At 33.8% G+C, this 27589-nt stretch overlaps 2 protein-coding genes and 1 non-coding gene across 4 annotated transcripts; 1 reads left to right on the top strand and 2 right to left on the bottom strand.

Annotated features, from left to right (window-relative positions):
* Positions 1-5033: 5033 nt before the first annotated feature.
* LOC116213128 (36.4 kDa proline-rich protein-like) lies at positions 5034-6894 on the bottom strand. Of its 2 annotated transcripts, none has more exons than XM_031547955.1 (3): positions 6686-6894; positions 5597-6469; positions 5034-5434 (listed from the first exon to the last, which is right to left on the bottom strand). In XM_031547955.1, exons 1-3 carry the CDS (start codon positions 6810-6812, stop codon positions 5403-5405), a joined length of 1032 nt encoding a protein of 343 aa, XP_031403815.1. In that variant the 5' UTR covers positions 6813-6894; the 3' UTR covers positions 5034-5402. The 2 variants fall into 2 exon arrangements, with proteins under 2 accessions (XP_031403815.1, XP_031403816.1); XM_031547956.1 differs by having other exon boundaries at positions 5597-6466; positions 6686-6892.
* Positions 6895-12081: 5187 nt separating this feature from the next.
* On the bottom strand, positions 12082-12154 carry TRNAR-CCG. Its single transcript has one exon. It is a non-coding gene; the product is annotated as a tRNA-Arg (tRNA).
* A 7094-nt stretch (positions 12155-19248) lies between these two features.
* Positions 19249-22006, top strand: LOC116212648 (putative Peroxidase 48). Its single transcript, XM_031547282.1, has 4 exons — positions 19249-19752; positions 20249-20446; positions 20859-21024; positions 21114-22006. The coding sequence occupies exons 1-4, from the start codon at positions 19252-19254 to the stop codon at positions 21617-21619; spliced, it is 1371 nt and encodes a 456-aa protein (XP_031403142.1). The 5' UTR covers positions 19249-19251; the 3' UTR covers positions 21620-22006.
* The last annotated feature ends 5583 nt before the right edge of the window (positions 22007-27589 follow it).

Genomic DNA, 27589 nt, shown 5'->3' with positions numbered 1-27589 from the left:
CTAGGCTATGGCAAGGTAGCGATATGAATTATATTATTATTTTAGTTACAAGAGACCCATTACGGTAAAATAAATATTTTAATAATTAATAAAGGGTATAAATAGTCACACCATGAGTAATAAATATGGAATCTATTGATGTTATGAATTATTAGTTAGCATTGTTTTGTTAAGTTTTAATTTTTTTCGATCAATTCTTCTTATCTTGAGAGAGCTAGCTTGTTGCATATTTCTTGCATTTTTTTATCAAAATTCATTTGAAATGTATATACGATTGGCGTTTATTAAAGATTGAAAACAAAATATTATATATTGTCTCAATTAAATTGATTAGACTTACAATTTTTCTATTATATAGTTTAATATCTTTAATGATCTGTAATGTTTTCTACTCATATAAAGGTAAATGCCATTCATCAATTGATTGGGTTTGGGATAGAAACTAGGAAAGTCACCAAGCGAAGCCTCTATTTATCCTATCTGAAATGATGTGAAGATTTTTCGACTTTAATATATTATATATAGATTAATAATAGTAGTGTAAAGGAAGAAAGAGGAGAACCTGAAATGGGTTGGTGAGTTGGCACTTGGCATCTGCCATACATGTATGATGCGAGTATCTACTAGCGGAGGACTTGCACTTTAACTGTGAGAAAGAGAAAAAATAGTTCTCCTAAACACATCTATTTTTATTCATACTAATTCATTATATGATAAATAAAAGCTAATAGAGATAATTCAAATGTTGGAATTACTAAAATATTAAAACTAATGTTGAAATTAGGCTTGGTTTTGGGAGGATGACTGGCTACGGGGCCATGACTCTTGTTGCTAGTGCGAGGAAAGAAGATCCTGTATAATTGAGGAATAAAGTTGTGAGGGAATTTGTTGCAAATGAGGATGGGATTGGTCTTGCTTCGACCTTCCTAACTTATGGCAGCAAGTTACACATAGCAAGTGTGACGGCTCTCCTGTGGATAATGAGATTACGGATATCATTGTCTAGAATGGGGCTGCAGATAGAAAATTCTCGGTGAAGGCGGCGTATGAGCTCTTAACAAGAGATTATCATGGTGAAGCCTCGAAGCTATGGCATTGCATTTCCGCATGGAATGGTCCGGAGCGAGTAAGGAATTTCTCGTGGCCAACAACTTGGTCCACAATGCTTCCAAGCTAACAAATCTGTACACGAATTTCAATTTCATCAAATAATAAATCCCAATCTAAACAGTCCGTGACAGCACTTTGATGTAGCTCTTACGTGTACTAACGTCATTACAAAAAAATATTTAAAAATTGAAACAGTGCCGTTTTGTTTCAAAGATTAAAAAAAAAAAAAAGAGTTTTGTAGTGATATAAATGGAGGGGGTGGGATTGGGGAGAGCTCCCTCCGGCCGGCCATTGCCCTCCCCAAGCGAGGCCGCCAGAGGTGTGGCCGGAGGGAATTCTCCCCGATTCCGCCACCTCCATTTATGTTATTTATAAAAATTCATATGTTCTTTTTAAATTTTTGAAACAAAATGATGTTGTTTTGATTTTTTTAATATTTCTTAAGTAAACTAACAATTTGCCCTTCGAGATATTTATATTATATCAAATCTGATTTAAAAAAAATTACATTAATTTTGACATTGACAAATTAAATGTACAACAAATTACTCTTTCCGTCTACCTACCATCAAAAAGTCAACGGAAACATCTGACATTTCATTATTTAATTGTTTTCTCCATCATATTACCCCTTCCACTTTTTTCTGGCATGATATATTTATTTTCTTTCCTTTTTTCTATTTTTTTATCTTATTTAAATGCAAAAATCGTTGGGGGAGGCATTGAAGCCATCTACAGCCCCAAACTAACCCCAAAATCCCAAACCCTAATCGAGTAAGCCCCCCAAATGCCAAAGTCTAATCGAATAAAGGTACAAGGTTTGCCCCCACTAAATCGACCTCATCAACAAATGGACACTAATTTTAATTACCCCACTCTTCTCCCTTCGGCCTCCTCCGTCGATCCAAACTCCACTGTCCCCTAGCCCCTCCTCAACCTCCACTACAAAATTGTGCAGGGGTTTTACGGCCTCCTCGTCAAGGTCCTCCATGCGATCAAGTCCATCTTCACTTCCTTCTCCCTAACGAGTGGAAGAGTTGGGCTTTCATGGTCGAGATTGTGATAGTGTCAAGCTGGCTTTTGAACCTCTAATTTTTATTTTATTTTTTACATTTCAGAATGCTCAGGAGAGAAAGGGGGGCAGATCGGCGGGCGAGGCACCCCCTCCGGCTGTTACCCCCCAAGAGGATCTCGCCGGACGCATTTGAAGCATCTAGCAAAGTCGCTTGGGGGGCAGGTGGCCGGCGAGCGTGCCCCTACACCCGATCTGTACTCCTCCCCCTCTCCTCTTCTCTCTCTCTGATTTTGAAATAAAGGGAGAGAGTGAAGGAACAGATCCACGGTGGGGCCAACCCTATCGTCCATCGTCTCCCAGAGTGACGTCACCAGAGGTGTGGAATGTCTCCTCAGGTCAGTGCCAACGGCGATGCCCCATCGTCAGCTTTGTTGGGAATATAAAAATCAATTGGGAAAAATTAATCACACATCGAAAACATAAAAAGAAAATAGAATGGTTTATATGGGATTGAGTCTCACAACTTATCAACTCGAGCTTTTAAGTTGAAAGTTGAGTCCAAGCCATGTAAGCCCAGTAGAATTTAATATGGTATCAGAGCTCACAGTAAAGATCTTGGGGCGCGTATGCACATGAGCCCACACCACGCCAGTGAAGTTCGAGTCTGGAAGTAGAAGCCCGGCTCGTAGTCGTTGACCCCCCTCGGCCGATTGTGGAAGAAAAAGCCTAGCTCGAGGTAGTTAAGGCCCGAGTCCGAAAGAGATGAGAGACCGGCTCGAGGTAAGTTGTAAAGGGCGGGCGGTTAAGGTTCACATGGCCCGTATAGGCAAATCATGAGAAAAACCACACGGTGCCATGTGAGGGCGGGTGTTGGGAATATAAAAATTAATTGGGAAAAATTAATCTCACATCGAAAACATAAAAAGAAAATAGAATGGTTTATATGGAATTGAGTCTCACAACTTATCAGCTCGAGCTTTTAAGTTGAAAGTTGAGTCCAAGCATTTGTAAGCCCAATAAAATTTAAGAAGCTTCCCTTAAGCCCACTCCCCCACCCCTCTGCTCTCTGTCCTCATTTGCAAAAGATTTTTTTTTTCGGATTTATTTTTAAATTTATTAGATTATATTAAATCATATAATACTTCATTAAAGAATTAAAAGAATCATAAAATGATTTTTTAATGTTTTCCATCCAGTTTTTAACGAGAGATTGACATATGAATCGATCTGATGTACATTTAGTCGGTCAGGGTCAAAATTGATGTAAAAAAATTAGTTGAGATTAGCTTTAATGGAGCATCGATCTCTCGAGACGTAAATTATTAATTTACTCATATTTTTTGTAACAACGTTAGTACACGTAAGTACCATATCAGACTATCGTAACGGACAACTAACATCAAGATTATATCGCTGATAGAATTGAAATTCATGCACTAATTTGTTGGCTTGGAAACAATGCAGACTAAGTTGTTGGTCGCCATTCAGCCAAAAAAAAAAGTTGTTGTTCGCCAACTTATAGGACCAAATTGATAGTTTACTATATTTTTTTCCCTATAAATATAGATATGAGGTGTTATTTTATATTATATTATGTATCATACGTAGCAAATGTATCACACATTAACTGTGATTGATCCTATTCTAAAAATTTATTTTGGCCACTAGATTCGCGCTCTTCAATCTTTAATATAATTTTTTAGAGTTACTATACAATCTTAATAACTAGTAAAGGAGCATATAATTTATTTTAGCATTTCTTCCATTAGATGTGAAAGTGAGCTCTTTGATTTTTGGTCTTATTCACATATACTTTTTTGTAAAAATGTTGGTATTTTCCAATTTTATGCAAGTTCACATTATATCCCGTGCAATGCATAGTCTCCATAACTAATGATCAATAGAATTATGTCATAAATTACGAATTGTAATGAGTTATAGTTTCGAAGACAAATTTATTATAATATCAACATTATAAGTGAATAAATTAGAAAAAAAAAATGAGTCAATTATGTTTGTACAATTATCTAAATAGGATTGGAAAAAAAATAATAAAGAAAAGGAGTAAAACTAAAGAGAGGATGGAATAAGTTCCAATCAACCTATTGAGTCTTTGAATATAATCTTTTTTAATATAAATACCTATCTCTTTTGATAAATTTACCTCATCTTATGCATATCTTCACAGGAAGATTTTAGATAAACTAATTGCACCATACATGACAGTAAATTATTTGAACTTACAAATAGAGTAATTCAATATAAAATAATCTACACTTATTTCCAATAAGCTAAACGTATTCTGATAAATTAGTTAGGATCAAATTATTTAAATTTGAGTAAATTACACGGACTTTCAAAGTTTTACGTACATTGTTCGTAAATTACACTAGAAGGACAACCGTGCATAGCCTGTTGTATATATAAAAATATATTGATATGGTACGATAATTTTCACCTATAATTCCCTTTCATTTTTTCCATACAATTAATATAATTTTTTAGAGTTAGCTTTAATTTTTTTTTACATTTTTTTCCTCAAAAGTAGGAAAACACTAATGGGAATTATGTTAATAACAAAGTAAAACCCAAGAAAATAGACAGAGATAAGATTAATTTTGAGGATTTTTTATTTAAAAATTTTTTAGTAGTTTTTGTTTTGGTAGATTAAATGGAGTCAAGGCCCAAGAAAAGGACAACAACCAAATAAAGAGTAGTATATCGAGCAAAAGCGAGGTAAGGAGGTCCCAGCAGTGCGCCAAAGAGTATTGTAGTTATACCAGTTGTGTAAATAAGTTTCTTTTTTGTAGAATCTGTAGGTTCTTTAAAAAAAATTAGTAAGGAAATAGATTACATCACATCATCACTTGTAGTGATTGCACTATTGGTATTTCGTATTTGCACACTATCTCTAAGTTCCTCACTATCTATAGTTGATCACGTTGCTTAATTTTGCTCATGCTTAGCACAATTTATATGCTAGGGATGACGTCAGGACCCAACCGTCAAGAAAATTAATATATGTTGCCGTAACTATCTACAGATGATATTCGCCGGCTGTCTTATTATCCAGCACAACTCTAAAACGCAGAGAAAAAAGGAAATTTTCTGTAAAATGAATATTAGATTCGATGGGAAGCCCATATTTACTTGAGTGAACCCACATATTATTGTCAAATACATGTATGTATTTCTAGTTAAATTCTTCACGAAAAATTGAGCAAGGGGGAGAAGTAATCTGTGCTCGTAGTCCTTGCCTTTGCCGAGAGTGGTCTCACTAGTAGTATACAAAATGGCACCCGTCATAACCTGCGGAAGGATATATACAAGGGTACGAAAGAGAAAATGATCAGAAGAAATAAATATCAATTTTTGGAGTGAACTCAGGCAGATGGAAGAACCACCAGCTGAATCATATATGTAAGAGAATGAGATGAAGAAGGAAGATTGCATTGGGTTCGAAAAACTTACTCGGGTCTACTGTAACTAGCATGGCCGTACCCCCGAAAGAGCAACTGCCGCCAGCCACTTTGGTCCTCTGCCAGTAACTGTTGAAAGCATAGGAAGCATGCGCAAACAAGGTGTTCGGCTCAAAGCACAACCCATCAGGCTGAATCGAAGCGCAATCGGCACCAGAACCGCAGGCATAGTTCATGGCCTCCTGAATGATCGGGTCAGGCACTGATGGCTTCGCGACACACCATAATGCTATGCTCGGACCTGTTTTTGGAGGTGGCAGCACTGCCGGTGCTGGATATATCACAGGAGGAAGGAATATCGGCGGTCTCAGCCCCCCAGCAGGAGGTGCAGGAAAATAATAATAATGTGGGCTAGGTATAGCCACTGGTGGGCTCGGGCTTGGCTCGTAGGAAGGCGGCGTGCTGTTGCTTATCACTGGGGAACTTGGAGCTGATCCAGGGATTGCTGGACCGGGAAAGCTCTCCGGAGGAGTTGGACTGGGAAAATACTCTGGGGGGCCTGGAATTATGCTGGTTGGGCTGGGAGGTGGGCTCTGGATGGGAAGTATTGGTGGGACTGGGATATAGTAGAACGGAGGTGGTGGTGGTAACGCTGTGGGTGTGGATCCTGGGGGACTTGGAATGGTGGTGGAAGGAGTTTGAGGTGTAGATGGTAGATTTGTACAGAAGGGAGGGCTACTATCCGGCTGTGGATTTGGTGGCAGCGAATCAAATGGTGGCAAAGTGAATGGTGAACCGACGCCGTAAGGTTCTGTATTTGATGACTGCAGGAAGTCCCCCTCTTTCACTACTACAACTCTCTCCGTGAGGGGACTTTTGAGGTGCTCCGGACCTTTGAACAGCCGTGTTATGCTCTTGGCATCTGCTGAAAATGGATTTATGCAGAGCAGGTCCAGCATTAGCAAACAAGCAGGCCGGCATCCACAAGAGAAGGAAGTGAGGAAAATTTGTTTCTAACTATTAAAAACCAAATGTTGGTGCAATACTATTGGGATCGCATATGCACGCGATCTCAACACAACAAGAGCCACTTGTTTCATAAAACCATAATTATCCTATTCCAAACCTCTGAGAGGCTTACCGCAGGGGACCGAGTACACCATCAACATGTGCAAGAGAATGGGTAGAATTCTGACTATGCAGCTTGATCCACATGCAATTCCCATGGCTGCACTTGTTTGCTGTTGCTTTCTCTTATGAGCCCACATCAGAAGCACGCACGTTTAATTATATCTATATATAAGAGATATGACACAGTGCGCAAATTAACGTGGACGTCTATATCTAGAATATTGCGAACAAGCACTTGCTGCTGCGGGAAGTGAAAGATGAGGATTCTTTTTTTTTTTGTGGGGGGGGGGGGGGGGGGGCTAATCAAAGATGAAGATTCTTTAATTATTGATATAAAAAAGATTCTTTCATAGTTTAACTCTTTGGGATGAGCCATTTTTAACTTAATTATATACATAAAAATAAAAAGGCATTCTATTTCCGACAAAGCCATCTGTACATGCAGCTTCGGATCTTAGTTGCTTCTTAGTTATCTTTGTTTCTATGTTTTTCTCAGCCACGCATATATGCTTGCTTGCACTTGTAAAAGCCTGAAAGCTGCAGTTTTTCTTCCTTTTCTGTTGCTTCCTTTCTACTCAAAGTCTGCTTCTGCTCGGTGGTGTCCTCTTTCTCAGTTAAACATGGCCAGCCGTCGGTTCATTTTTTCTGGTTAAACTAGTACACGGTTCCTAAATGAAAACCTCAGACCAATCAAATGAAGCGTTGGAGTTGCAGCTCGAACACCATCATTACGGTTGTGAGTATTACTCCGACTTCTGAAAGTGCAAAATTACGACACCAGCACCCATTAGGGAGAGGCAGCCGGCCAGCCCAAAATGTCGTTTGGAGGAGAGAGTGTTGTGTAACAGTTACGGAAAAAAAATATTAATTGAATGTTATCCATTCACTTTGGATAAGTAATAATTAATCGGGAATGTTTATAAATAAAAATTTGTGAGTCCTTTGTGGAGCTAGTTCCTCACTAAATGTTTCTTTCTCTCCTCTTTCTTTCTCTCGTAACTCAAACACACTTACAAAGCACTTTTTCTTTGTTTTCCTTTTTAATATTATTTACAACAAAATTGGTATATTAAAATTATTTAAATATGTAGATCTCGACTTATTTAAAAGTTTCATGGATGTAATGATTTCAGACAAGTAATACAATTCATTATGTAATTATCTTATTTTAGGGTTTAACTTTATGATTAATAAAAAAAATAAAATTTTGCATTCTTCTTTTACAAGGCAAAATTATGCATTCAAATATAGCATATACGTAAAATATTACAAATATATATCACAGAGTTACTTAAAAATTGCTTTGTTAGGTTGGCGAGTATGTGTGAGTGTCCTTATTACTAACTCGTAAAATGAAAAAAAAATAATATAACATCTCATATAAGTGGTTATGATTTTCAATATTGAATCATTTTTCATTCCATGCATAGCGCTAGTCAAGTTCTATACATCTTATAGTATAACAATTATTTTTATTTGTGAAAAATATATGTGCTTCTTAACTCAAAAAAAAACAATAATTAATGTCACATTTCATATAATAATCAATTAACAAAATCAAACTAATTTTTAGGAGTTTAATAATTAATATACAACTAATGATCTCAACTAGTGCGCATATTGGATGGTTTTTGTTATAGATATTGATACAAAAACTTCATTACTTTTTTTAATATAAAGTTTGTTTTTACGTTTTGTATTGCCACAAATACAAAATGTTATAATTATTATCTATTAATAAAATAATCAAAAAATATATCAATATCCGATTAATATTAATATAAAAATATTTATTTGTAAGTATATCAATATAAAATATATAGATTATTTTTAAGATAAGATAACATATGGGGGAATAAATTATATGAATAGTTAGTTTTTATACATATCGATGGACTTCATTTTTAGTGGACTGTAAGGTATCGGGAAGCCTAATGAACCCCAGTTAATCCAAGTTCGAATTAGGTCGGCCAATTAAGGATAAAACTCTTCTAAACGTAGATTTTCTTTATTCGCAATATTCGAACATGAGACATTACTTAAAGAAAATAGAGTTCCAACCACTTGAACCAACCCACCATAGTTATAGTTCGACTGTTTTAACCCTATTTAATGCGAAATGTAGTTAACTTTACTATATAAGATAGATGGTCGAAACCCTCGTCTTTACCTGGATTTGGTACTATAATGATAAAATCATAGATTTTCATTTAGCGACCCTTCATATGTCGAAATATAATAAATTAATTTATAATTTATAATAAAAAGCAATTTTTCTTAGAATATCTAAAAAATTCCATAGTTTCTATATCAATATCATATATAAACTAATCTATTGGAAACTCTGAAAAATGCAAACCATTACTAGGCAACTAAATAAAAGTTTATATATATTTGATAAGGATAATTGGCTAGACAATCGATCATGAGCTAAAGGTTCACTCAAAAGGCCTATTTGTGGAAGCTTCTCATCAAACGAATGAAAGGCTTCCACTGAAAGCGTTTGAATTAATTTATGTAGATATATAGATATATTGAAGTTGTTAAATTTATCTTTGGCCCAATTGTTTTAATTTTTTAGTTTTTAGTTATCTTGTTTATTTATATATAAATGAATAGTATGGTGAATGATACTTGGTCCATAAGGTAAACAATTGGACTTTAATCTAAAATTGACAAGTTAAAGTGACGTTCATCAATTCTAGAAGAGTAAACAAATCAAAATATATGTAAGTGAAAATTTGTGGGACCACGTAGGCTATATTTACCACTTACATTCATTTTTATTGGATGTTACATAGTCATTTGGCTGATTAGTACTCGTCGAATATTTACTCAGTTAGAGCGTATAGACAATAATATAAAACTTGTAAAGTTTTTGGATATTCTAGAAACCTTTTTACAATTCCAATTATGCAAGTAATTACTTATGGAAAATTTCCATAAAATAAACGCTTGTAAAATTGAAAATGGAAAAGAAAATAATTTTTATAAATTGAATTTGACGGAATATGTTCATCCTTTTATTGCATGAATTCTTAGATCAATTGGCTTGCATTATTTTTTTAGGGTAAAGACCGTAATTAAATTATGTTACATAAGTAATCTATATCTATGAGAGCCTCCCATTTGTTTGGTCAGAAATTTCCACATAGATGTTTTGAATAATCCCTCAACTCGTGGTCGATTGTCTTTTGGATTCTCCTTATTGAATATATATATATATATATATATAGATTTTTATTTAGTTACCTAATACATAATGGTTTGCATTTTCCAAAGTTCCCAATAAATCTTTTTTAGGTATTACCCGTAATAAAAATTACACAATGCACAAACAATTATTAATATAAGTGATGAAAATTATTAATCAACCGCGCATTACACAGAATTATGTTATTTAATTTTTTTTCTCGTTTTGAGTTCACTGTTCTTCCGCGTTGAAATAGCATTTGGAACATCATTTTCTGTCTTTGTCCCCAAAAAAAAGCAATCACTCAAATATAGGTCTAAGCTTCTCCATCAGGAATATTCCTTCATGTGGGACTGAAAAGGGCATAAAGGAAAAGAACAGAAAAGATAAACAATTAGCAGTTGTTCAATGCAACTGTCTAGATCAAATTATTCCCTAATGGTCCCCCAAAGATCGGAGCCATGACAACAATCTGCGGATGGATTTTGATGAGAGAAGAGATATTACACCATCCACTCGTACATACAATTACGTGGTCGGAGATGGAGCTCTCACTTTTGGATGATAACAAGCGGAGACAGCAGAACACAATTTCAATATGGATCTTGGAATATGGTTCACGAAAAGGGTTGCTCGATAAAATCATGTCTGTCCTATCTACAAGGCTTTTGATATACAGTTTGAGCTGAAGCTTATGTCTCCCAATTTTCGGTTCCGAAAGGGCCACCATATCTCAAGTGCATTGCGAGAATAAGAAGAATAAGCATCTATTGCCGTGTGCTTCATCACTGAATTCGTCTTATCCAGTCCAAAATATCCGAACAATCTGTTCTTGAAAACTACCACAAAAAGAAATAGCATTTGAAAACGAACACATTGATAGAAGCATAACACCAGAGACTTAAAAGGCTGGTGAATGAAGGATCAAGTTACAGAAAAGGCTGCCGTGTTTCTTCCTTACATTCTTCAGTATATATATGTACATTGATAATGGCGATATTGATCTTCCTCTAACTTATTCTTTATGAATGAACATTTCACTCATATGTATGACTTATATATACACTATTATATATTAATTCAGTCTCCTCTCAATGAGAACTTTCCAAATAAACGTTTCAAGACATTCCTCATCTTTTCACTGATTGTCCTTTCGGATCTCTTAATGGATGAAGCATACCCTCTTTACTTCAAGAAAGCATTCTTAAGAGAATTTTATATGCAATTCATACATCTCAACTATATTTAATTTGATAAGTGTAATAAATTGATTATTGTAAATTCAGTTTCTAAAAAATTAATTAAAAGAAAAAAGAATATAGGTGCCCACACCACGGGAGCATCAACTAACTGGTTGATTATATAATAAGAGCAAATCCGTTAGACCACCTCCAACAACCATTTCATACGCGTCTCTGTGCCAGGTGGCAGCGTGCGTGACCGCTGAAGTTGGTTCTACATAGCTCTACTGTGTAGAGAGACTCATCTCTCTGCACAGAGAGACGAATCGGTAATCCTAGCCTCACACAGCAGCGTTGATTCGCTTTTTTTTTTTAAGTCATTGCTTTAAATTATGTTTAATTAATAATATTTAATCCTTTTCGAAAAAATTAATATTAGTTAATAATAATTATATATAATATCTATATTCATTTAATTAATATAATAAGTATGTGATCCTCATTACATACTTGAAAATAGAGATTTTTTTTCAAGTGAAAAGTCCCTCTTTTTATTGAGTGTACCTCTAAATTACATGGCTCCCGTGTAGTAGAATTGGACACACTTAAAAGGCTTAGAAGAGAGGGCTCTTGCTGAGATGATCTTAGTGTGAGGACAAAGAAATGCATTTGCTCGATTATTTATGGTATGGATGGTAGGGGCGGCTCTTCGGTATCTCGGGGGAGCAACATAATCAATGCATGCGGAGATTCAGAGACACACCCACTGCTCTTTCTCTTTCCTCCTTTTTTTTCTTTTTCTTTTTTTCTTTTTCAAAGAGGAGGAAGAAATGGGCAGCTCATACTCAGTCATAGGCCCTGCCCAGAGGATAAATAAATGAATACGCAAAATGAAGAAAATTGGGGGGAGATAGGATTGCGGAGAGGCCCGTTATAGCGGTCGATGGGCCCAGCAAAATCCCAACCCTTAAGGTTTGTATACTCTTACCTCATCAATATGTACAAGCAATGCCCCAAAACGGAAGGGAAGATCGATCACGATGGGACTCGAACCCACAATCTCCCGCTCCGGAGGCGAGCGCCTTATCCATTAGGCCACGCGATCATGTTTGTTAAAAATTACTGTTGTATATGATTCTTTTAGACAAGTAGAGATCCTCGCTGCCCATGAATTTATTAGATTGCTAGAGAAACTTATTCTCTACGCATTAAATATTTTCGAGAAAAATTAGTTTATTGGATAGATCGTGGTCCTTTTTTCTCCCCTCCCATTGTCAATTAAATTCTGAAGATTTTGTACAATAAAAAATATAATATGTAGAAGTTATGATAAAATAATAATAATATTTTTTTAGAAGAAAAGGGTATGCACGTGTATTGATTGGGAGAAAGATAGAGAGGAGTGAGAAAATAATGGAGTGAAGGAAAAAAAAAAAGGAAGGGGTGGTTATTGCCGTAAGCACAGAATGACAGAATTTACTACATAGAAATAGTTTTGAAATTTCATGTACAAACAAGTAATAAAAAAAAACATTTTGGATCAAAGTCTAATATTTCTTAAACTTTTTAGACCATAAGTGCAATTATCCCTATTTGTTAAAGAGAATATACAAACTGAAATTTTGAAATTTATGTTTGATTACTTATAAAAAAGATATATTTGATTGATCAAAATGCGTGGTGAATACAACGTAACAAAGATAGAAGGTAAGTGATACCTCTCTTTGTTAATTTTACAATAACGTTAATTTTTTTCCCAATAAAGTAACGTTAAATAAAAAAAAACATAAACGGTTACTGTTCATGATGAAAGGCCCACTCGGAATCGCAATTCCAATTTCAGATGGAATATATATATATATAACAGAATTCGAAATTCGTACGGGATGAATCTGGAACGGAATCTGAATTGTAACCCATTAAACATGCCCTAAAGCTCTTTTTTTTATGAATAAAAGGTCGGGAGCAGAGACCAGCATAGCAATTCCCTGGAGATTAGAGGGGCTCCATAAAAGTCATGGAATGTTCAATTCGCCCGAATAGGTAAATGACTCGGTGAGATATAGATCACCAAGATCACCATGACCCCACCAAAACATACAGTGAACTAGAATAGTTTTCATAAAATAGAGAACAATGGTATACTAAGACAATGCCCTAAAGCTCTAATATCATATAACCTAACCCTAAATACAGAGTTCAGCAAGCCATCCCATCGAGAGTAAACTGGCAATTTCGTCTCTAACTTACGCAAATTGCATCATCTGGGTCCCTGAAAAAAAATGTTACATCGAATTCGTCCCTGGTCACATCAAAGTCGTCCTTGCTCACATCGAATTCGTCCCTGGTAACATCAAGTTCGTCCTTGGTCACATCAAGTTTGTCCCTGGACACATCGATTTTGTCCTTGGTCACATCAATTCGGTCCTCTGTCACATCAGTTTGGTCCTTAGTAACATCAAATCCATCCACAGTTCTTTGCCGTTATAACTCCGTGAGAGGCCTAGATTGATGTGTATAAAAAAGGTTCTTATGTATTAAAAAGATCCTTATGTTATGAACCAGAGATGAAAAGGAGTGATAAAAGAGGGGACAAAAAAGAGGGAATAAATTGAACAGTTACATAAAAGGACGATATTGATGAATACAATGTTTTTCCGTCCAGTGTTAACGATAGATTTGACGGAGGGATGGATTTGATGTTACCGAGAACCAAATTGATGTGATCAGGGACAAATTCGATGTGCCCAGGGACGAACTTAATGTGATCAGAGACGAGCTTGATGTTACCAGGAACAAATTCGATGTATCCAAGGACGAATTTGATGTGTCCATGGATGAATTTAATGTTGCCAGGGACAAATTTGATATGACGAGGGACGAACTTGATGTTACAAAGGACGAATTCGATGTGACCAGGGACGACTTCGATGTGACCAGGGACGAATTCGATATAACATTTTTTTCAGGAATTCAGATGATACAATTTACGTAAGTCATGAACGAAATTGTCAGTTTACTCTCCCATGGACGCATGGATTTTTTCTCCGAGTATATATATATATATATATATATATGTAATTGCCATCTCCCTAATAGTCTACTGACAGGTCATAAATGTAGACCCAGTAATTCTACTTGTTATATGCAGAGATTATCACTGGTTCCAAAGGACCATAAAAAACTACGATTTGGCTACATAGATACTACTTATTAAAAAAAAAAGATCATTAAAAGGACTATATAGGAATTACTCAATGGCTACGATTCGATAAGCTGATCCTCAGACTAGAATTAATTTTGTAAAAATAGATTAAAGACATGCTTTGCTTGGAAATATTGTAGAGACTGAAACACCATTGGAATCAACAATATCTTTGGCAGGATAACCCATGTGCTCGATTCCCCCAGTAATTTCTTCAAATAATCATAGTTATAAATAGTTGATAGCTCGAATGAAAATTAATTTCAACAAATAGATTAAAGACACACTATGCTCGAAAATATTTTAGAAACTGTAACTCCGTTGAGATCAACAATATCACCGGCAGGATAACGCATGTGCTCGATCCATCGGATAATTTCTTCAGATGATTATAGATATAAAAAGTTGATAATAGAAGCTACTTTGGTGAACATGATAAGTCCATATTTAAACATCAAACGAACTATAGATCTGTCATGCTTTAAAATACTAAATAAATTACCAATATAAGTTGGTTCAATTAGCTAGATGCTTATTTTACTTAAGTAATGTCTCGTGTTCGAATTCTTATAAATGTATAAAATCAGCGATAAAAGAGTTTTACTTCTTAGTGAAGTCGACCCAGCTTAACTGAATTAGTCGGAGTCTAATTGGGGACTTTCGGATATCAGACCGAAAAAATCCCAAAGGAACTAATCTCCGTTGCGTTCAACTGAGATGGTCCCACATGTGCTTGGTTGGTCCACCTGATGATTTCTTCGTACTAGATGGTTGTACCCATGCTCTGCCCGAAAAATACATATTTGAACTACTAGATAAAAAAAAAATCAAAAGAAATACAATGAAAAGAAAAAGGCGATTTCCTTTTGCTTTCCAATTCAACTATTGTGTTTAGTGTTATCAAAATCGGACTGGATGTTGAATCGGGAAGAACATGGATTCATAGGTTTACGGGTCCAATCAGGAATTCGATTGACCGGACCGCACGTTTAATTAAAATATAAATTTTATTTATATTATTAAGAAAACTGATGTTTAACATACACCAATTCAAAAAAATTACATGGAATACATTCATGCAATAGTTGTCTCTAAAAAAATAATTATCCAATAACTATAAAAGTTTTAAATTGGAGTACATAGACCAAATGCGAAGCATGGATTATGTGGTTAGCGAGTGGTGTAATATTGGTAACTAGCGAGAGATGAGGAGGTGGAGTCATGCCTTAAACATAATAATTTTCAACATTTTTAAACACAAAAAGCAAACCCAAAGAGCCCATTAAACCGGTCGATTTAAAGAGATTTTGCTTAAAAATCGTCCGGTTCCGTGGATTCAACAGTTCAATTTTGCATATTCAGTCTTCACTGAGAATCGGACCGGTGAGGTGCCAGTTTTCGAACCGGCCAGTCCAGCCCGATTTTGATAACAATGATTGTGTTTGCCCCCAAATTTTATGTCAATTGCAAATTTGCAGTGCTGCAACTCTTTTGTTTCCCCTAATATATCATGTAAAAAACATGTGGGCAGTTGCAGGCTATATGGGTAGTTTTCTTCTGAAAAAATAGCTAGGGTTTTTCAAAAAGTTTTTAGTTTGGCAAAAAGTTTTTTTTTTCTATTATTATTATTATTATGGTAAATTACACTGGTGGTCCAAAAAGTTTTACAAATGTTTCAATATGGTCCAAAAAGTTTTTTTTTGCTACTTGATGGTACAAAATATTTCGAAATTGTTTCAGTATAGTACAAACCGTCATCTCGCTATTGACGCCGTGAAACCGTCATTTACAACATCTGTAATTTTTGCACCATCATGTAACTTACATAAAACATTTTGTACTATTAAGTTACAATTTCAAAATATTTTGTACCCTCATGTAACGTCCCACAAAAATTGATTTTGCACCATCAGCGTCGATTTGACGGCGTCAATGGCGAGATGACGATTTGTATTATACTGAAACAACTTTAAAACATTTTGTACCATTAAGTAGCAAAAAAAACTTTTTGTTCCACATTGAAATATTTGTAAAACTTTTTGGATCACCAGTGCAATTTCCCTTATTATTATTATTATTAGTTTTTTATAGTTCAAACTTTGACGATTCCTTTGTATGTTTGGTTTCTTATGCTATTATCATGAATGGAATAAGTGTGTAATATAAATTAATAAATAATAGAAATTCTGATTACATAAGAGCTTATTTGTTTGATTGGATATAACAGAGGATATGTGAATTACAATTTTTAAAGTTGGTTTAATAAAATGTATAGAGAGTTTTAAGTCAAAAATATGAAATTACCCCTACTTTACAAGCAAGGAAATACCCATCCAACAAATGTAAGTGGCAAAAAAACAAATACCAAAAGTCTATTTATGAAAAAGATAAATATTAAAATAATATTTGTGACGCCCGGCAACAGCGATCGAGGGAGGATGGGTGGCAGAGGAGTGGTGCATTTTGAAAATTTGAAGATGGTTAAGGGTAATTTAATAAATCAATTTCTATTACATAATTGTATTACCTATTATGAACAGGGAGGTGGGGCATTGCAATTCGGGGTCTATTACGGGTAGCAAGTCCTATCCATAATTGCAGTTACGATTACGGGTCAAAACAAACAATGTAATAGGTATTACGTATATAATATGTTCGTAATGAAATTTCCATTCATGCGAACTAAATGCACCCTTAAAGTTTTTCGTAAACAGTTTTGTAAATCTACGTTGAGGTGAAATTTTCTCTTTATTATAATATATCATCATCATCAGACAAAATTAGAAAGAAGTTATCAAAGGATTTCTCTCTTCTCTAGGTGTGCAGTGAAAATTGATTTGACGAAGACTTTCGATACCTTAGATTGGGATTTCTTGCTAAATACTTTGGAGGATATGTATTTTCCTGCGAAGTTTATGGAATGGATTCGTGTGTGTTACTTCTCCATATTTTTCGGTTGCTCTCGTTGGTTTTTTGGTAGGTTATTTTCCGGGAAGGAGAGGAGTAAGGCAAGGCGATCCATTCTCTCCCTATCTGTCTTCGTGATTGGCATGGAAGTACTCACTCAGCTGCTTAATGAGCGGCCCGTGGAGGTTCTATTGGGTTTCATCCAAGATGCAAACCATTGATCTTACACATTTATGCTTTGCGGCGGACAAATTATTTATCTTCATAAATGGTACTAATTCTTCACTCTTAGCTATTTTGGATATCTTGAGGAAGTTTCAGAGTCTCTCGGGCTTAAAGTTAAATCCGGATAAATTTGAATTATCTTGTGGAGGAGGCATTATGGCTAACCAGGACACTTCGTTCTTGCTCACGGGGTTTAAGAAAGGAAAGCTAGCTGTTAGATACTTGGGTGTACCACTACTGTCTGGGAAGTTATCTTTCAAAAAGTGTTATGTACTTGCAGATAAGATAGTCCAACAAATCAAAGGTGAACTGTTAGTGCTCGTGCTTCATCCTCCCAAAGAAGCTAATCAGGTTAGTCCACCAAAAATGCAGAACATTCTTATGGAAGGGAATAGATCAAATCCAACGAGGAGGCTGAAAGGTGAAGTGGGAAGAAGTTCATCTTCCCAAGGGTAAAGGTGGGTTGAGCATTCGAGATCTTGGCACTTGGAATAAAGTTGTGTTTTAAGGATTGTTTAGACTCTACTACTTAATCAGGTTCTCTTTGGGTTGCTTCAGTGCACAAGTTCGTCATTAAAAGCAGGAGTTTATGAGCACTTAATGCTCCTAGTGATTGCTCATGGAGTTGGAACAAAATATTACAAATGCGACTTTTAATAAAATCGTTTATTAGGTATAGTGTGAGTTCATGTGAGAATATTTTCTTTTGGCATGAGCCAAGACTAATAAATATCCCTCTCTCGGATTATTGTTTTAGGGGATTTTATGCTTCCCGACTATTGGAAAAAACTTGAAGGTAAATTTTGTTCTAAAGTCTGGTGGATGGAAGTGGCCTCGGACATCCTACATCCAAGCCGAAGAATTGAAGTTACTAATATCCGCTCCAGTTACAGCAGCAAGATAGTATTGTTTGGACTAATCTAGATCCTGACAATTTACTTCTACCTCAGCTTGGGAGTAGCTCCGAACAAAAAAAGCAAAGGTTCAATGGAGTAAAGTAGTATGGTTCCCGTGAAACATTTCAATGGCCTCTTTTATTTGTTGGCTCGCTTTGAAAGAAAGACTTGCTACAAAAGAGAGGAAGGCTTGCTACAAAAGAGAGGCTACTGAGATGGGAGCTTACAGTAATGACCCTAGAATGCGAATTCTGTAATTTTGAACTTGAATCTCGGGACCATATGTTATTTACCTACTCTTTTACTCAAGCTTTTTGGAAGAGTATTTTAAGCAAGTTTGGTGTTCACAAACATGTTAAGAATTGGACATCTAAAGTGGGGTGAGTTTGTCGCTTTAAAGGTCTGGAGTTTGATTCTTTTATATTGCGTTTATGTTGGACCTGCTATATTTATCAAATATCGTGGGAAAGGAATGCTCGTATTTTTCAACGAAAATGCAGCACTATTTCCTCCATTCTACAGCAGATTACAACTCTTGTACAACTTAGTTTATAGTCCGATCTATTTTGAATTTAAAGTCCAAGCTTAGATTTTCTTTTAACTACTAGAAGTTTTAAAATTTGAACTTGATATAAATAGTTTTCTTCAATAGTTCTTTTTGGATAAATGTACTATGTAGATTCTCTCTCTGATTAATAGAGTTCATCACTTAATATATATATATATATATCATCATCATCATCATCGGAGACCTAAAAAAGTGGATAATAGCAGGAGCTGGGCTAGGGGAAGGGCTTCGTGGGCCTGGGCCCTGGTCTCCGGGCTTCTACCCAATTAGTTGGTCTCCACCAACCCCACACCCCCCACCACACACCCCCCCCCCCCCCCCCCCCCCCCTTTTTTCGTTTTGTGTTATTATTTTGGTTCGCCAAAAAAGAGAAAAAGAAAACCAGTTGGTAAAGGGCATTCATGTCAAATCGTAATCAGACTGCCCTCTTTTCTTTTCCCTCCATCATCATCTTCGTCTTCTTCTTTTCCACCCTGCTCTTCTTCTCTCTATATGCAGGTGCAGCGTCCAGCAGTGTGCTGAAGAAAGAAGATCAAGATAGGATGCCAAAATTGTGGAGCAAATGCATGATTCTGGTTCTCTTGACCTCCGTTCTTGTATCTTTGTGGAATCGCTACGCTCATAATGTCGATAACGTCGCCGAAACCGATGATGATTCTTCCTCTCTCTCTCCTACTCCGATCGATCCTTCCATCTCTTTCGATTTTCTTACCTCTCTTCTTCTTCAAAGAGATTCCTTCAGTCAGAACAGCAATGGTGATCATCTTCAGTATGATTTCTATCGCAACACCTGCCCTGATGCTGAGGAGATAGTGAAAAAATCGATGGCGAGGATTCACTCTCAGCACCCCGAGGTCTCAGCTGCTCTCCTCCGCCTCATGTTCCACGATTGCTTCATTCAGGTCAGTTCGTTCTGTTCCTTTATTCCCTGGCATGCGGATGTTGCTAGTAGCTGCTTCTTGAACATTCCACAAATATGACGATGGAGGTTTCTACGTGATCCACTGCTTGCAAGTGCTGAGCTTCACCTTTAGCTATTTACGATTTGGTGAACTTGCACAGCTCTTGCAACGTCAATTGTTCCAGAATTTGGTGTGTCTGTTCCACTATGCAACCATTTATCCAGACAATATTGATTTAACTGTTGAGGAATTTATGTTTATTCTTTAGCTGTAGGAAAGTAGAATTCTCTGCCGCAGTGATTCTTGTGACTCCGTCTGGTATAACCAGGGTTCCTTATGTGCATATTGATTTTTCAATCGCGGATATTAGCTGTCTTCCCATTTGGGTGTTATTTTCAACCTGGAGGCCGACCTCTGTTGTCCACGTTACTGGGCTATATACTTCGATTTTGTATCCGTTTATTGTCATAATTTCGTGAGATTTTCTTGACATCAGGGCTGTGATGCTTCCATTTTTCTGGATGACAGAGATGGAAACCAAAGTCATCCCATAGAAAAGCATGCAGTGCCCAATAGGACCTTGAAGGGTTTTGAAAAAATTGATATGATAAAGGAGGAGATCGAAAACCGTTGCCCTGGCATAGTTTCTTGTGCTGATATTCTAGTCCTTGCCACAAGAGAAGGCGTTGTTCTGGTATGTTGCTTCTGTTAAAATAGACATTTGGTTGGTCTATTCAAATTATACACTTGGTTGTTTTATAGATCACGGACTTGTTAGTTAGAACTTTGCAACTAGTCATTCATTTTCCATTGGCATGATTCTAGAACTGCATCGTGTTGGCAATATTGTCATCTCTTCATGTGGACTGAAGAGCTTGAGAATCCTTAGATTTGGCCAGTTTACTGCTCATTCTGGTCGGAATAGCACGTGATGTGTCAGTCATGAAATTTGTAGTAGTTTTCCCCTTTCAAAACTGAGCCTTTCTCTTTTGTATGTTGGCAGATAACCTAAGGGTCAATCAGTATCTCCGGCATTTGCGTTTAATTATGTCTTAGTATTTCTCTTTGGAAGACTTACGGATTTGGTCTTATATTGGAGATTACAGGCTGGTGGCCCATTCTACCCTCTTTTAACTGGTAGGAGAGACAGCACTACGTCCTACTATTCAGAAGCAATGGCTGAAATTCCTAGACCAGATGATAATGTTAGACAGATACTACACCTATTTCATCTTAGAGGCTTCACTGAAAGAGAAACAGTCAGTCTTTTAGGTACTGATCAACACCTTGCCTGTTTTAAGATCCTCTCTAATCAAATTGGCTGAAAGTTTGAATTGATATGTATATTTAATATTTGGAAGGAGCACATAATATTGGGAGCATTGGATGCGAATTCATAAAAGATCGCCTGCACAACTTCTTAGGTACGGGGCTGCCAGACCCGACAATTGCTGCTGATTTTCTCATTGAGATGAGACAGAACTGCAATGACAGTAATAACAGCACTAGCAGTGGTGATGTCTCTCCTATGCTAATGAAATCACAAAGAGTGGTCAAGTCACATTCAGGCTTAAATCACGAGGAGGATCTATTGACTTCAATATCATCAACAGGAGGCTTCGGTGCTCACTATTACCGGAGCCTGTTGAAAGGGAGAGGACTTCTACATTCTGATCAGCAATTGATGGCCGATGAGAGAACTGCAAGGTTCGTAAGGGCATATGCCTCTGATGGTGGGATGACCTTCAGGATGGATTTTGCCCGTGCAATGATGAAGATGTCGAGCCTCGGTGTCTTGATTGGATTGGAAGGCCAGATTCGGGAAAATTGCTCCTCCCTCGCGAATAGTTTCTTAAGAAACAACTGAGTCATCTCATGTTGCCCTCTGATTTTGCACTCTTACCAGCTTTGTTGAGTTCTGCAAGATCGGGGTTCCATTCCAATCTTCTACGGCATAAAAATAGAAGGTGTGCCTATAGGTGGGACGAAGTTGGACTGCCTGCCCGGAGGTGAATCACACAGCAGTTTTTCTCTGGATCATCAGATATGGAATTTCCTTCGAGAGATATTTCTCGTTTCAACCATTGAGTATTCCATGGCATAGATGACTCTATGCCATGGAATTTGATTCTCCTTGACAAGTCAAATGTGGAAACCTACTCAGACAAGACAATTATTGCGAAAATTTGTGAAACGATACATCTTTATTCTCTCTCGTCTCGAATAATGTAGACTGCAAAGTATTGGGGGGAAAGAAAAGAAGGAAAAGAAATACATGAACTGTTGTTTCATTACAAAATCGGCGGTATCTCTAAAAATTATTTTTTGTTCTATTTTTCAATTGCATTAATTTAAGAGTATTTATTGAATAATATTTATTGTTATTCAAGTAAATTTCCCTGAAGTATAGATAGATTAGAGAGTGTGTGGGGCAAGGGACGCTTATCAAAGTGCACCTCCTGATCCCCCACAATGGGTGAACCGATGGTCCTGGGCTTACATCAAGTGTTGTGGGATCTTCCCGAAGAAGCTAACGAACAGAGCCCGTTATAGGGCTCACGTTGCCTAATTAACAACATTCGGGAACTGGATCCGGACAATTTAGGATCAAGCCTCTTCTAGGCCCAGCACCTGGCCTACAAGGCAGATAACAATAGAAATATATTTACCATTATATATTTTCATCAATATAGAAATTCAAGATGTACATATATCTCGAGTGAAGGCTTCGTAAGTAGTCATATATATATGGTCCTCTGTTCCACTCCACTTCATCCTTCTCGGTCGAGTTGTAACTAAAGAAACATGTAAAATAATTATCATCAAATCAAGATTGGTGTCTCGAATCAAACTAAACAAAAAGCAACAAAAAGGTCGAAGCAGGAAATGTTTACTGACTGAATCCATTGATGTATACATCTATACAGCCCGGGATCAAGATTGGATGAATTGTTCGTTTATAAATTGTACAATTAACTTATTACATGGAAATCAATTTTTTACAAATAAGATTTTCCAAAATGAGGGCAAAAATACCTACACAAATTAATTCAAGTAAAGTTTTTATATTTTTAAAATAAATTTAATCTAATTTATATATAGAGTACTTTTTATTTAGATATTGACCTTTCTTACCCTATTTCAACGGGTATTTACCTTTCTAACCTTATTTCAACAAGTATTTACCTTTATAATACTATTTATTTCTCATATATTGACCTTTCTAACCCTATATCAGAAGACATTTACCTATTTAATCCTATTTATTGCATGTGATACAATTTTATGTATATAGTAGCTTTTTTGCCTGTCAATGCACATGCCATTGTTTAGAGTGGTTATTTTAGATGGATTTTCAAAAATTTTAACATTGCAATTGAAATTTTCATTAAGTTATATAAGCATTCAAATATTAATGTATATAATAACAAATTTAGAATAATTGAAAATGAATTATAATACCAAATATGGATGAATAAAATGATATTACTGAGAAAACATATTACATTTTCTTAAATTTCAAATTCTTAAAACTGTAATAGATGACCTCCATGTAATTTGTTAGAAAGGAAGTGCAAATCATCTATTTTTAATAATTTTTAAATAGATTTATCTATTAATATTTCAAAAGTGTCCAATATTTAGACATTCTTATTGCATATTTTCTTAGTTACTAATAATGTTGAAAAGATTTTTTATAGATATTTATTTTAAGAAATTATATTTTTTATAAATAAATTTTGAGATTATATATTTTAAATCAAGAATGTGCTTGTATAATAAAATTATTAAGTATTTAATGATTTATATGCATTTATTAATTGAGTCCTAATTGTATATACATTTATAATTGTTTATTTATATATTTACCTTTATGACCTTATACTATATATAAAATTACTTTTTAACCCTATTTATGACTATGGATACAACTTTATATATATATATATATATATATAATTTCAAATATTTATCTTGACATTTTTTTTAAATTAGACTAAGTTAATTATTTTTTTGCCACGTGGCAAGTTAACTATTATATTAATATTTTGAAAATGTTTATTTCAATTGATATTCATCATCATATTTTTGTTATCAAAATAGATTGACATATATATACACACACACACACACACATTAAGTTTAGTAATTAGGATAAAACTTCATTTTGCTTGTTCTTTAAACAATATTGATGAGATTCCTTTTTTAAAGATTTTTATTTTTTTATTTATGAGTTTATGCTCATATCTATCATGCCCCGTGAATCCCACATCGGTTGTGCAAGGAGAAGATGTGGAATTTATATGTAAGACCCAATAACCTCACTAGCAGCAATCACTTTTAAGTGACAGCCCAATGAGGACGTTACGATTGCACTATATTATAATATTTTTCATTTATGAGACTATAACTTTTTTGAAAACTATATTTTTATATATGAGCTTAAAATATTTATATATCATTTTTATAATAATTATTCTGAATTTTGAAAAACATATTACCTTCTTGATACAATAAAATATTTTTAATAATTAAATTCAAGTTTCATACAATAATTAAGTAATAAAATTAGACTAATTTTGCATAGTTCAATATATATTTTGCTACAAACTTCCCAATTAGTAAGCTTTATATTTTATATTTATCTAATAGTAAGTATAATAAAAAGATTTGTTGCAAATGACATCCTTATGATAAGTTCATATATATTTACTTCATTATCCATTTTTTAAATATGAAAATTTTGTGACATCTTTGTTTAATTTTTTATATTATCATAAGTTCATTAATAATAATAACAATTTTAATCTTATAATAGAAATTAGGTTAACATCCAATTAAATAAAGAAAATTTCACATGATTAAATCAACTTTCTTAAACTTTTTATAATTTTGTTCACTAGATCGTTTATTGATAGGAGTCAATTTTAGTTACATGACCATAAATTCGCAGAATTAGTGATTTTTTATTATTTTTTTGGGAAATTTTTGTATGAAAAACTAATTATGTTAATTGTATACTAAAGTTTACATATTATAGATTTTAATTTTGTTTTTAGTAGCTCATTTTCTTTTATAAAAATCCAATATAATAGTAAAGTAAATAGATTCAAGTAAAATTTCTCGTTTTAATTTTCTTAGTTTTAACTAAATCTAATAGATTAGATATATATAATTTTCTTAATTTAGAGAATTCTTTTTCCTATGTAAAGTATATTATAATGTATCTTTAAAAATTGATCTTATTAATTGCAGAGTCACTGTTAACAATATCAAATTATCACATAGTATAGACTTTAATTTTATTAATACCGTATTATTTTTTAAAAAATTCCACTATAAAAATAAATAAAATTAATACAAGTAAGGTTCCTTTCTAACTCTTATATTTTTAAACTGAATTTTACATACCATATATTTTAATTTTGTTTGTAGCATATTCTTTTTTTAAAAAATTCACAATAAAAATAAGTAAGTCAACTCGAAATTTATTTTTTAACTTTGAATTTCAAAACTAATTATGGAAATATTTTGATTTTTAAGAAGTAAATATTTTTTTAGAAAATCTAAACAATTATTATAAGAATGATATAAATGTATGAAAATATGGGTGGATATGATACAACGGATATATAGTATTAAAATCAAGTAATTATGTAAATAAGAAGGTATAAAAATCGATTAGACAAAAAAAGAAATTAATGTTTTCTTTCTTTGTTCAAGATTGAAATTAAAGAATTAGTTGACGGAATAGTGCTGTAAATGCATATGCTAAAAGGAATTAATCCTTACCCCAAAAAAAGGAGTTAAATTACTTTTTTATTAAAATATAATTTTAGGATTAGGATTATTATTTGAATTTGAAAACTAATTATGGAAATATTTTGATATTAAGAAGTAAATAATTTTTTAGAAAATGTAACCAATTATTATAAAAATGATATAAATTTATGAAAATATGATTGTATATGATACAAGGGATATATATTATTAAAAATATAATTACATTTATACATATAAGATTTCCCCAAAAATATAAAAATTATTAATTAATAAATTTATGGTCATATAAAAAAAATAAGCAGTTAACATTTGAAAGATTCCTTTCAAAATGAGTGTGAAAAACAAATTAGAATACAGTAAATTTTTGTAATCCAATCATATTAAATAAACATGTATTTAGTACCTATTAAATAAGATAAGTAGATGGAAAATTATTAATATACTATTTAAAATTAGTTTAATTTTATCTAAAATTGTTATTTTAAACTTGAAATTAATTATTAAAGCCTCTCGCTATTATTCTTACTAAGAAATTTTGTGTTTCACAAATGTATATGAATAATTTCTATAAGTAATAATAACTGATATATAAAATAAAATCATGCAAAAATTGAGTAATCTTTTGCAATAAATGTTATTAATAAATGCAACGATTATACATGAAAACTTTTTCTAAAATAATAAATTATTATAATAAGCAAATATTAAAATAATATTAAAATAATTTATACCAACAAATAATTGATTAAGCAAATACCTAATAAATTGTCACAACCCACTAACATATAACATTACGAGCATATCAAAAATAAAATTTAACGTATGAAATAAGGGTTATGAATAAACTATTTATATCTATCTATCTATCTATGGATTGTAAAATTCACTTGATAGTATTAAATGTGCTTTAGTTGTTTCACTTGATAAAGACAAAATAAATTAATTTTAATTTTCAAAATTAAAAAATTGCTTAATATATATAGATATGACCATTAAATTTAGTATTACAAATAACTAAATTCGTTATTAACAGAAAATTAAAAACAAATAATGATTATTAAAAATATTTAACAATAAACAAATAAATGAGAATCATTATCTATCATAAAATTGATAACGGTTTATAGTAAATACTATCAAAAAATGCATCAAACTTTTTTTTTTCTGAAACGATAAAGGATCTAACAAAAAAATGAAAAATATGTAAGTATAATTTATTACTCGAAAACAATTAATTAAGCATATATATATATATATATATCACTAGAACATGTTGATTATATAAATATAATAGCATATCAAAAATAAAATTTAATGTGTAAAAATAACGACCTTGAATATTATTATATCAAAAAATGTACAAAACAAAATTTATATTTCCAAATGGAATGTTTTTAATATATCTTCGTACTATATTGATAGTTCAATATTTGTACAATGTATATTAAATAAAATAATTAGTACCTATATAAGACATTAATTTTTTGAAATTAGGAGTACATAAAAAGTAAAAAAAAAGTAATGGTGTAACAAAATATTATTTTTGAAAAAAGAAATTAAAGACCCAACGCAATTGAATAAGTTAATTAGTAGCAAGTTGTCACTAAACTATTCAAAATGAGTCTTGAATATATTGGGATTATTATTTAAAATTTTTATTCCAAGCGAATAATTACCATAAAAAATAGACATGTACAGCGCACGAATTAGAATATTACGGGCCGTTTGGATTCGGAGTTAAAGTCACGAAAACTTTAACTTTGATTTTAACTGAGGTAGAAGACAAAATGGGTTAATGACCGTTGTGGGCCCCATTTCATAAATCCCCTTGACTTTCAATTATCGTTTGGCAAACGAATGATGCCTGCCCCCCCCCACCCCTTTTTCATCCGTGTTCTTCCCCTACGACCCTGTAAGTTGGCCCCCCATCCTTCTTCTTCCTCTGCTCGACATCTCAAGCTTAAGGAGTCGATTTCTGTTCTACCGTGCTTGTCCTCTGCGACAAAGAGTAGCCCCTACACCGGTGAGACAGCGTCGTGTCGGAAGCGAAGCA

The sequence above is a fragment of the Punica granatum genome, chromosome 7 (genome assembly GCF_007655135.1).
Source record: "Punica granatum isolate Tunisia-2019 chromosome 7, ASM765513v2, whole genome shotgun sequence".
NCBI lineage: Eukaryota > Viridiplantae > Streptophyta > Magnoliopsida > Myrtales > Lythraceae > Punica > Punica granatum.
This window is presented reverse-complemented; position numbering and strand designations above follow the sequence as displayed.

Coding starts and splice junctions, on each gene's coding strand:
- LOC116212648 (XM_031547282.1), top strand. CDS start 19,252: ATGTCAAATCGTAATCAGACTGCCCTCTTTTCTTTTCCCTCCATCATC. Junction 20,447..20,858: donor CAAGAGAAGGCGTTGTTCTG/GTATGTTGCTTC, acceptor TGGAGATTACAG/GCTGGTGGCCCATTCTACCC. Junction 21,025..21,113: donor AGAAACAGTCAGTCTTTTAG/GTACTGATCAAC, acceptor AATATTTGGAAG/GAGCACATAATATTGGGAGC.
- LOC116213128 (XM_031547955.1), bottom strand. CDS start 6,812: ATGTGGGCTCATAAGAGAAAGCAACAGCAAACAAGTGCAGCCATGGGA. Junction 6,470..6,685: donor GGTGTACTCGGTCCCCTGCG/GTAAGCCTCTCA, acceptor ATCCATTTTCAG/CAGATGCCAAGAGCATAACA. Junction 5,435..5,596: donor GCTAGTTACAGTAGACCCGA/GTAAGTTTTTCG, acceptor ATCCTTCCGCAG/GTTATGACGGGTGCCATTTT.